Source organism: Ailuropoda melanoleuca, chromosome 14, assembly GCF_002007445.2.
Source record: "Ailuropoda melanoleuca isolate Jingjing chromosome 14, ASM200744v2, whole genome shotgun sequence".
NCBI lineage: Eukaryota > Metazoa > Chordata > Mammalia > Carnivora > Ursidae > Ailuropoda > Ailuropoda melanoleuca.
Genome location: NC_048231.1, coordinates 21,380,730 through 21,392,865, shown reverse-complemented (window position 1 = coordinate 21,392,865; position 12,136 = coordinate 21,380,730). Strand labels below are relative to the sequence as shown.

Genomic DNA, 12,136 nt, shown 5'->3' with positions numbered 1-12,136 from the left:
TGATTTTATATCTTTATGCACAAATAACAGTCTTACACATATCTCTTTGTATCCTTATGGGAGCATTTCTACAAGTTAAACATCCTAGAAATGGAAAAATGTGATCCAAAGTATGGACTGTATAAATTCTAATAGATATTCCTAAAAGGCCCTCTTTAAGAGGTTGTACTAATTGATATTCCTACTAGCAGTATGAAAGTCCCCATTTACCTGTAATCTGGCCAGCACTGAACGACTTCAGGTTTGGGGTTTTTGTTTGGGTTGTCCTTTTTTTTTTTTTTTTTTAACTTTTTCCAGCTTTCTTGAATGATTTTTAGAATTTTTAGAATTGCAAGAGCAACTCTTTCCTAGTTTAAATATAAAGCAGTCTATTAATTATTATAAATTCTCATATAACATAAGTTATAAAAATCTGTCAAGGTTTAAGTATGTGGTATTATGTCATTATCATAGAGTCAAAATATGATTCCTTATCTAGAACTGTGATTTTTTACAGGAAGGCGTAAAATTGACTTAATGACACATTTTTCTCCCTTTCATTTTTAGAGTCAGGTTTGACTACTGGCTATCATTAACTTAAATTGCATAATCAGTCAGCTTCATTGTGGAAGAGCAGTGATTACCATTGTTTTTTTTAAGCTGGTACTATTTTTGTGGCAGTTTTTAAAATGATAGCTTTGAAATTCTTGCAGAATTTCTCCATGGAAAGAAAATTAACCAAAATTAATGCTATTGTGAGGACTGTCTACTTGAGGTAATTGACTTGGAACTGGCAAGTCCCGGTCAGTAACTTTTAGAAGACTTACAAAAAGTTTAAAAAGGTAGTAGCAGTTTCCCTGTTGTGATTTTACTTGAAGAAGGCACCTGAGAGATACAAATTTTCTTTCTAGTTACTTACTAATAAACACATTATTTAGACCAAGATTCACTCTCACTAAATTGGTGAAGCACGGGCACCCTGGGGATTCCTCCTTCTTAAGTTAGTGCTGAGTCAGCAGTAGGTTAAAACTTTTTGTTGCCAAAAACCTTTGCGTTCTTTCTAGTTTCTTTGCTGGCGTATAGTTCCATCACATGAAAGAGAATCCTTTCACATATTTGCACCACTTAGAAGGCTTTGGCAAACTAGGATTCTTATGGCAAGCTATTTGTTTTTAAAACAAAAATTTCTCTTATAAAAAAAAATAAAATATTCTTTTAGACTATTTTAATTTGAAATTCAGGTTGACAAACTGCTATTTTACAGGTACTGTTTTTCTCAAATTTGAATCTAGTAGCAGTGCATAGAAGTGCCTTTTTTCAAACTCTAGTTAAAATGACCCCTCTGAGGTCATTGCTGAAGGGTAGGTACTTTGCTTATATATTGTACTAAAGATCGTTTCTTAAAAACACAGATCAAAGTATTTGCCGCTGGTCAGTGATTACCAAGATGGTGAATGACATTTGCCTAGTGGCAAACAGTTTGAAATTAATTTTGCCTTTCGTAACTTAAACAAATTAGTATGACTTTTTCTTTGCATGGGCGAGAAGGAGCGTCCATTTCCCGCGCTTTCAGAGCAGCAGCACCCGTGATAGTAGCAGCGTCATCTGTTGAAGGCTTATTACGTTAAGAGGCAGGTGTCATAGTGGGTCCTTTATGTGTTTTATTTCATTTCACCTTTGTGAGTAACTCTGTGCAGCAAGGACTCTTATCCCTATTTGTAGATAAGCTATCTACAGATGATTTTACAGATAAGGGAAGAGATTAGTGCATTTGCTCAAAGTGTACAGCTAGTAAGTGGTAGGGTTTGAATCAGGCGTTCTGACTCCAGAATCTGTACTCTTAATCACTAAGCTCCGATGCCCAGTTACATTCTCCCTGTAAAAGCAACCTGTGGAAGTTGACGTGTACTCACTTAACCGTGTATGTTTCTGGGCTCAACCTTGGCCCTCTGGTCTTCTCATGGACTTCTCACTTGGTACTCTTATGTGTACTCTTGGTTTCTAGTCTTATCTGTGAACCGGAGAACTTTCTCTTTGACTATAGCTGAAAAGATGTCTAAGACATCTTGTTTTTGGTTTTGTTAGTTATAGCCACTTTGAATGTAGCAGGATCAAAGTTTAACTTGTCTCTGCCCTGATCCATTTCATCCCTACCCAGTAACCTACTCCTTTAGTGTTCTCCTAGTGAGGATAGCCATCCCCTTACTTCCTGAAGCCTAATACCTGGGAGCCTTCCGTGACTCCTCCCCTCTCATCTGCACATCTAGTCAATCAGTGAGTGGTGCCATATCTGCTTCCTTAACATCACTTGAGTACATCCAGGTCTTTCATTCCGTTATCCTCTTTGGGCTACCATTACCTCTCAATTAGACTAATGTCACAACTTTTAAACTGGTTGCCTTGCATCCAGCCTTGCTTTTCTCCATTCCGTTGTCCACTCTCTGAATAAAAATTTAAGTATGAGCATGTCATTCCTGTTTAAAACTCTTAAGTGAGTTTTTGTTTTTCTCAGGGTAAAGTCCAAACTCCTTAATTAGATTTATCAGGACCTTCTTAGTCTAGCTTCTTCGTGCCGCTCTAGCTTTAGCCTCTTCTCTTGTCCACTTCGTTGGGCACTCAAACTGCATGTTCTAACATACTGAAGATATACTTGTATTTTTTCTAAAGTGCCATGCTGTCTTTCGTTTGATTCTTAGCGCACATCATTCCCTCTGTCTACAGTCCTTGTGCCACCCCACCCTGAAGCAGTTCATCCACCATCTACTCCTACACACCCGTGAAGTTCAGTGGTAAGCCTCAGTACCTGATAGGGACGGTTTTCCTTTCCATAACATCACTTTAGTTTAATGTCCCTCTTCCTTGCTGGGCACTACGTTGTACAGAGCAGAGACCTCTGTTCCACCTAATTCCCAGCACCTAGAAAATAGTCGGAAAGAGCTTAACAAATCAGAGATGTGGTCTCTACTTTTAACAAGCTCGGGGTGTAGTGGGAGCGAGAGTATGGTAAAGAAAGAACCTCAGCAGGTATCATACGTGCTCTGATAAAATGCTGTGGGATCACAGAGGCATGAACGAGTGATGAACTTTACCTGGGGGAACGTTTTCCCTGTATAGCTTTATATTATTAAAGAAGCTGACTTACAACATTCAGATAGAAAACAGAGGAATTATGCTGAGCAGTGGAATTGATCTGGTTGTATTTGCCTTATTTCTTGCTCACTAGTAAGCCAGGAGTTTTACAGTAGACTTCTAACATTCTAAGGTTATCACATCTCAAGACCTTCAGAAATTCTAAGCTGGATACAGAGCTGCCACGTACACTAAGCCAGTCCTGTTCACTAAGCTGACTCACCCTTAAGTCATCCTACAGAAAACTGATGTTGCCTCTTTCATTTTTCCCATTTCAAATCATGTATTTTTGTCTTCAAATTCTTACCATTCGAATTGACAGTATTATATCCGTAGATACCAGAGGTGCTATTCATGTTTAGAGTTTTTTCTTATCTTTTCAGCTCTGACCGCCATTGAAGGCACAGCACATGGGGAGCCCTGCCACTTCCCTTTTCTGTTCCTGGATAAGGAATATGACGAATGTACATCAGATGGGAGGGAAGATGGCAGATTGTGGTGTGCTACAACCTATGACTACAAGGCAGATGAAAAGTGGGGCTTTTGTGAAAGTAAGTTTTGCTCAGTAGGAGGCATATCCACATCGCTTTATGTCTCGGACAACATTTTAAAGGTTTTTTTGTAGCCATTCTTTCCGCACCTTGGTCAGAAGTGGTCAGCTTCAGTGACGTAGGTATAGTCTTAAAGAACGGGCTTAAGATCAGGAAGCATGCAGTACTCACTTCTGGGCTATCACTTGGGCAGCTTATCACGCTTGTGTTTTATTTAGAGATGATTTTCCGTTGGTGTGCACAGGTTGTTCTGTAAGCCCTCAGGCAGGCTGCTAAATTAATTAACGTAAAATGTTTTTTGGCAATAAACAGAACATTATGCTGAGGTTAATTAATAGTGCTTAGAAGGAAAATAGATAATACCTTTTTTAAATACTTTGAGTGAAATGTGCTGTGCTAAGGTAATATTTGACAGAGTATATTTAACTGCCGTAAATGTTAACGTCAGTATTGCCTCTAAAGGCAAGCTGTGTTTTCAGGAAGAACTTTCTAACTGTTAAAAGAACAAAGAAAACCTTGAACATACCTTTTTTGATACCAGATGACATTTCCAGAGTAATGGCTCTGATAGAATATTTAGGCATTCCTTAGAGATAGCATCAAATATAGTCTGTCTTTGGATGTGGGCCAGTACAATCAGGTACTCCTGTTTAATACATCAAATTTTGTTTTTATAAGAAGAAGTCACTTGTATTTCTATAAATACTCCTAATGAAATATTCAAATGTCTCTTGGTGAGTTTTAGATTTCTGTTAAAATGCTTTCTTATAGTAGCAAAATAATTTTGGGGAAATCTATTCTAATGCCATGATTTTCAGTGTTATATCAGTACATAGGGGAAAAAAACAGAACTTGACTATTAAATCAAAATCTATATTTAATAAAAATCCTTTTTTTTTTCAACTAATTTTTTGTTATGTAATTAGTCACGTATTTTCTCCTTGTAAAGACACAGCCATTCAGGTGAGGCTAGAGTCACCTTTGACTACACCAGTATTTTTTCTATTTTTTTTTTATTGTTCTCTTGTCCTTCAATTTTAGCTCACCTTGTCATATAATTATAAGGCTGTACTGGAATTTTAGTTGACTTATATAAAAAATTTTAGAATTACTAGCAGAAAAGCACTTTCGAAAAACAGGTTGATACAGCTTTCTCTACAAGGAAGTGATTTTAATGAGTTTTATTTTTTTAAAAAAAGTCTTAACTTTAGTCAGATAAAGGCCACACATAAAAGCATGTGTCCTTAAAATCAGATTGGGAAATAGTGAAAGATCATTGTATTGGTAACTACCCAGAAGAAAGAATATAGACTGATGTTTGATAAACAATTGGTTTAAAATTAAAATTGATTTAAAAGCATCTTACGTTTTGTTTTTAGCTGAAGAAGAGGCAGCTAAACGGCGGCAAATGCAGGAAGCGGAAATGATGTACCAGACAGGGATGAAAATCCTCAACGGAAGCAACAAGAAGAGCCAGAAAAGAGAGTAGGTAGCACTGCCCAGTCCATTCTTCCCCTGACATAGGCTGTTACTGAAATAAAAAGCTTTAAGTACTTGTTTTTTAGGTGCACTGCCAAAGACAGAGGATTTCTTAGGCTGTATTATAAGAAAACCTGATATGACCAATGGACAGTTAGGGGCATTACTTTTATCAGATTTCAGCTCTTTGGGCTAAAAAGATTATAAATACTCATCACAAAAATGAACAATAAGCAAAATGGGAATAATTAAAATTATAATAGTTTCTGAGAGCCAAGAAAATATGTATACTCTTGAGAATTGAGAATGACATAAGACAAAAGAATTGTTGTCAAGTGTTTTTTTGTCTTTTTGTTTTTGCTTTGTAATTATCTTGCAGACAAACACTAGAATTTAGGAATTTGGAGAGAACATAAAATAAGTTGACTGTCTTTTAACATTCTATGTCCCTTGGGGCGCCTGGGTGGTTCAGTCGTTAAGCGTCTGCTCAGGGCGTGATCCCTCCCGGAGTTCTGGGAGCTCCTCTGCTGGGAGCCTGCTTCTTCCTCTCCCACTCCCCCGGCTTGTGTTCCCTCTCTCGCTGGCTGTCTATCTCTGTCAAATAAATAAAATCTTTAAAAAAACAAAACAAAAAAACATTCTATGTCCCTTAATTTCAGCTGACTTTTGTTATAGTCTGTGCAAAGATTTTTAAAAGAAAATTGCATTGGTTGTCGTTGGATTATTTATTGGATACTACATTATTATAATTCTCTCTCATTCTTAGACTATTCTAAAATATTGGAATAACAGAACTGGTACCTTACGTAAAAACAAAAGTAGCCCAGAATGTTTTCTACATATATAAGTAAATAACTTAATGGAAATCAAATGTCAGAGGGATTCTGTAGAATAAGGAAATTATTTATTCTGCATTTTAGTAGATTTTATAAAAATAAAAAAATTTTTTTTTTTTTTTTTAGTTAATCTCTACACCCAAAGTGGGGTTTACACTCACAACCCCGAGATCAAGAGTCACATACTCTTCCAGTTGAGCCAGCCAGGCACCCCAGATTCTGTAAAAATTTTAATGGGAGTTCCAAAATATTGCTAATTTGTTTTTTTTTAATTGCTTATGTTTAAAGAGCATATCGGTATCTTCAAAAGGCAGCAGGCATGAATCATACCAAGGCCCTGGAGAGAGTGTCATATGCTCTTTTGTTTGGTGATTACCTGACACAGAATATCCAGGCAGCTAAGGAGATGTTTGAGAAACTGACGGAGGAAGGCTCTCCTAAGGGACAAACTGTAAGTGTACTTTCACTTCAGAAGCTCTTGGCACATAGCACTTGTTTATTTTCACAGCAGTTTACTCTTTATGCTCTGCCGTCCCTTAACAAGTAAGGCTGGAAGGTAAAATGCCTTTAAATACTAATCCTGTGGCAGATCATTTTACCAATCTTCTTCCTTGTGGTCACTTGTGGTCACCTAAGGCATTTTTGCAGCTTCATCTTAACACAATTATATTTGTGGTTTCCCAAATTCAATCTGTAAATAATGAAACATAAAAGTAATTTTTTTTTTATTGGAAATCACTCCCCATTGCCTTTTTTCCAAAGTTCAGATGCTTCAGCTTTTGGTAATCTTGGTGTTTTTTTAAAAGATGTATTTTATTACGGAAGCATACGTGATCATTACAAGAAACTAGAAATACAAACTGGAAAAAANGAAAAAAAAAAAAAAAAAAAAAAAACCTAAGAAAACATCATATCTTTACCACCCAGACCTGAACATTGGTAACATGTTAATGCATGCAGTCCCTTCTTGACCTTTCTCTTTGTGTATTTATACATGTGAACTTATTAAAATGGATGTCACTGTCTACTGTTCCCTTCCTTGCTCTTTCAATAAATAGCCCTCATCATTCAAGTCCAGTAAATGTAATACCCATACAGTCTTCATAGGGCGTTGAACCAGAACATTTCCTTTATCCCTGTTTTGTCCAAAGCAGTATCCAGTCCAGGACGACACATTCTATTCGGTCGTTAATGCTAGCAGAGTCCTTGCCTTTCTTGTCTGTGTTAAAGATAGGGCCAGTTGTTCTGCAGAATGTCCTTCTTCAGTTTGTCTTTTTGCTTCTTCCTTTTGTCCTTTATTCTGGTCTTCATCATCTATATGTCCAGTAGAGGATGTCACAGCTAAAGGCTGATGAACTCAAGTCTAGTATTTTTGGCCAAGACAGCCTTATAGAGGGATGCTCTGCGTTCCATATTGAATCACACCATTTGATAAATAATCTCTGCTTGATTTCTCATCGGTAATAGTAAGATTGAAATCTGGATTTAGGAGGCCACCACATTTATTTTAAATGCTCTCAGTAATTCAGGTTTATTGGAGGTGTGGGATTTGCTTAAATATAAAATTTCTAGTCACGGTTAGGGGAAGTCTGTTTTCAGACTATGTAAACAGTAACGGGATCTGTGACTAATGTTTTCTAAAGGACTGAGTACCTACAGTCTGCAACTCTTAGTTTTAGTTTAATTTATAAACAGGTTATATCTTAATTGCTCCCCCTTTGTTTTCAAAGCTTTTTTCCCCTTCTTTGTGTAAGTCAGTTTATATAAATTCACACATATATTCTTTATTCTACAGACACATTTGGCTCTGAAGAATGGTTATACTTCTAAGGCATCTTTCCCCTCTAATAATAGCACCCCACAATGCCACAGTGCTTAATACTGAATACTGCAAAGCACTCTCTCCATGGTAATTAATTCTAGCTGATGTAACAGACACAGCCCCAGAATCACAGTGGCTCCACTTTACAAAGAGTTATTCCTTATTCTCGCCAGGGTCGATGCAGTTCCCCTGCCTGTGTCACTCTCTTCCTGATGCTGACTCAGTCATGGGCCTTTCTGTCATGTAGCTGCAGCATCTCGAACATGGGCCTTTCGAGCCATCATGATGAGAGAAGGGAGAGCTGGAGGATTTTCTGGAAAGTTTTTTAATGGCCAGGCATAAAAATGGCTTGCATCTCTCTTTGCCACATCCTAGACACATGGCCCTACCCAAGAACGGGGTAATGTAGTAAGAGCTCATGGATCTTGATGAACACTGGCATGTGACACACCTACCTTTCTGACTTCAGCTTTTACTTTTATGTCATCAGGGATGGTCCTCAGTGGGCAAAGGTTGAACTTTATCAACATGTTATTTGATTGGTTGGAGTTTTTTTGTTTTGGGGGTTTTGTAATGAAAAATGGTGTGTGCTTCAGCATTGTAAAGTGACCTTTCTCTCTTAACCCTTCAACGTGACCCTTGCCGCCCCTTTTTATTGCTAGACTGTTTATCTTGGTAGCCTCTTACTATTTTCATTGTCTGTTCTCCTTTGATAGGTAATGTGTTGATGTAATGATAAAGGGGTTGTTTGGTTCTCGTGATAGCTGTTGATCAAGATAAAGAAAAAGCCATGTCCAAGTGTGTTCAGCTTTGGTTTTCTAGTTAATATTTTTATTAAGCTGTCTTTAACCTTCAAGCCAAACTTTTTGATTTGTTCAGTTGTATTTCATTGTGTAATTTGTAAAAACTTGAATGCATTTCGGAGGCTCTTCAATTAATTCCACAGTTGTACATACTTGGACTGTTCAAGTCTATCAGGATCTAAAGATTCTTGCATCTTTTCATCGTTCATAAAACTGTGTCTGTGAATAAACTTCCACTAGGGAAGAATTCTTACTTTTGTCATTTTATTTCAGGCTCTTGGCTTTCTCTATGCCTCTGGACTTGGTGTTAATTCAAGTCAGGCAAAGGTAATATTATTAAAACTTTTTTGTATACTGCCATTTGAATTGGGTCAGTGTATGCCTGTGTTCAGTTAAGCATATTTTGTTCTTTCCCAGGCCCTCGTATATTATACTTTTGGAGCTCTTGGGGGCAACCTAATAGCGCACATGGTTTTGGTAAGTACGACTTTAGTAACATGGAGGAGCAGAATTTTTGGTTCATGAGGGGCCACAGCTTTTCCAGCTTTCATGAATGAGATGTACTTGTATTCATTAAGATCAAATATTCAGTTGAACATTCTTCAAATTCTTGCTAATGGGTATAACACTTCCATCTACACGTGGATGAAAATTTGTACAGTCCACAATTTTTCTTTAAAATGATGACTTTGGCTGATTGTCCTTGTGATAAATGGCTCTTTTTTATTTTCTGTAAGTTGGAAATGTTTGTCAAAATCATTTCTTCAGTTGAGTTATCACAGTTTTACATTTTAATTGATTTTACATTGAAAATTGATTTATGTTTACATTTAAATTTACACAAGTAAGGAGATCGTTACAGTACAGGAATCACCTCGAAAGGCACTTACCCCATACTGGTGTTGGAAGGAGCAGTTAAAGGAGATACTTCTGAGGAAAGAAGTAACTAAAGTAATTCTTGAGGGATAAAAAGCAGTGAGTGAATAGAAGTGGAAGTGCATTCATACAGCAGGAGCAATATATGCAGAGGGACAGTGATGAGGGAATGTGGTACTTGCAAGAAAACATCAGCTCTGTAGTGTGGCTGGAGAGTAGAATGTCAGGAAATTCATCAGAAATCACATAAATGGGCTGTATGTCATGCCAAGGAGCTTGGACCCTATCTGTGACAGGCGTAAACATAGTTTAAGCCAGTGAAAAACAAGGATGTTGCTCCAACTTTCTGAAACATTCCTCACTAATTTTGAAGTTTTTTTTCCCCATTGGCTTTTTTCATCTGTGGTAAAATTTATTCCTCAAACAGTAATTGAAAAGTTCCTTTTAGATGAAATTTAAAGCATATTTTTATGTGGCCAAAGTATGTTAAATATTTCTGACCTATATCTTTTTTTAATTTACCAGTCTTCTTAAATAGTGACTACAGAATAAGAACATTAAATATGATACACGTTATTACACAGTAGTGCCCTAAGGATTGTTTAAGTCTGTAAAGTTATTTGAATCTGGGCTGAATGACTCAAGAGAGCTCTACTTTTTTTTTCTGTTCTTTATAGTTAGCTATCTTCCTTCTCACTCTGAAATCATTTTTTGCTCATGTTACTGTGCCTGCTCCTAGTAGTCTCTCATCTTCCCTATTTTATTAATTTGTTGCTTCTTTGCTGGTTTGGTAGATCAACCCACTTTTATTAAAATCAGGTTTAACATAAGATTAGAATGTGTTCTAAGCAAGAATCTAAGTAATTTTCTCTTACACGTGAGATGCGCACACTTCATCTGTAGAGTTCACGGCATCTATTTTGATTTCTGTGGGAACTTCATTATTTCCTAGTTCTTAGCTACAGTCTGGTTTTTGGAGTTGCTGAATAAATTACCTCAGAACCTAAAAGTCAGGAAAAACGAGGTGGTAATGTACTGGGATCAAGGGACTGCAGAATTACATTCTGAGCGTGGGTGGCTTTATTCATTTCCGACAAGAATGCCAGTGGAGCGTGTGAACCTGCAGTCTTCTCACTAGAGCTTGTCTCACAGGGTTATCGGTACTGGGCTGGCATCGGAGTCCTCCAGAGTTGTGAATCAGCACTGACTCATTATCGTCTTGTTGCCAATCATGGTATCTATTTTTTTTTTTTTTGCCTTTCACCCTATCAAAAGAAAAAAAAAAAAAACAATGGAATTAACTTCAAATACATCTATTTTTGTTGTACTACTTGAAATAATCATGATCAACTCTCATAAGTGGAATGATCTTTACGCTAGTTGACTAAGATCTCCTTTGTGTGTGTGTGCACGTGTACGTGTGCGCTTCGGATTCCACTTACTAAATATTTTGTGGAAAACCCTGGGCTTGCATAGATTACTATTTTGTAATCTATAGATTACTGTTAGTATAATGTCTGTCAATGTTTGGCAGCTGAAGTTCTACTTTCTTCTGTGGAACAATCCATCTGACCTTCCTCCTTGTTATTACTTCATCCCCCTGTTTCAGTTGCTAGTGATATCTCGCTCACAGGAGGCTCAGTAGTACAGAGAATACGGCTGCCTGATGAGGTGGAAAATCCAGGAATGAATAGTGGAATGCTGGAAGAAGATTTGATTCAATACTATCAGTTCCTAGCAGAAAAAGGTGATGTACAAGCACAGGTATGTGTTTAAATATCTCATGGCATATGTCACTGCACTATATATTACAGTCATGGAGCAAACACTTACATCTGTAAGAACATTTCCATTGTTCTGAGCCCTTATTAACTACATATTAGAATCGCCTGAACAGCATTATTTTTAAAAGTACCAAGAGTCTCATACTGTCAAGACATTTCCATTTGGATTCATCTAGGATGTCGCCTAGTCATTGATAGTTCATAGAAGCTGGCCAGGCGATTGCACCATGGTTGGAAACCACTGCTTGAACAGAGCAGTGTTTATTGATGATGAAGGCTCTTATTGGAGTCAACAAGGATGAAAACTGCCACTTTCTCTCAACAAAAAGTCTCTGGAACATTTGGAATTTCAGATGCCCTTCAGGGCCATTTACTGTTCATGTTTCCTTTGCTCATCTTAGACCATAATTTCCTCAAGGTCAAGGACAGAAGTAGCTTTGTTCAATGTAAATTGTATGGTATATCCATCAAAGTACTGTATATAATTTGTTATTTCGTGGGTTGAAAATCCTGGAATAAAAGGACTTCAACATCTGCCTTTTTTCTATGCAGTTTATAGGTCTTTTAGACATCTAGAGAGATGAGTATTACATACTTTTTGAGAACAATTGATTTTAAGACTTAACAGAAGGGAATCTTATGTTTAAAAAAAACACAAAACTTTAGTGGAAGATCCAAATCTTAGCTCATGGAAATTATAATAAAGTTATCTTGTCTAATTAAACATCTTTGTTTTATATCAGAGGCCAGTTAAAATTCAATACCATCTAAATGCCCCAAAATAGGGAATTACTTAGCTCAACTATGGCACTTCCATGTAGTGGAATTTCACGCCGCCATTAAAAATGACATAGAGTACTACTCACTGTGGAAAGCC

The 12,136-nt window shown here is 37.0% G+C and overlaps 1 protein-coding gene across 1 annotated transcript in view; it reads left to right on the top strand.

The window, feature by feature from the left end:
- The window catches only part of SEL1L (SEL1L adaptor subunit of ERAD E3 ubiquitin ligase), a 53,204-nt gene that overhangs the window by 19,038 nt on the left and 22,030 nt on the right, over positions 1-12,136 (top strand). Inside the window, exons 4-10 of the mRNA XM_002918311.4 lie at positions 3,492-3,659; positions 5,039-5,144; positions 6,263-6,425; positions 8,873-8,926; positions 9,017-9,076; positions 10,628-10,709; positions 11,085-11,239. Of these exons, the coding sequence (XP_002918357.1) occupies positions 3,492-3,659; positions 5,039-5,144; positions 6,263-6,425; positions 8,873-8,926; positions 9,017-9,076; positions 10,628-10,709; positions 11,085-11,239 (788 nt within the window). The remainder of the gene's footprint in view (positions 1-3,491; positions 3,660-5,038; positions 5,145-6,262; positions 6,426-8,872; positions 8,927-9,016; positions 9,077-10,627; positions 10,710-11,084; positions 11,240-12,136) is intronic.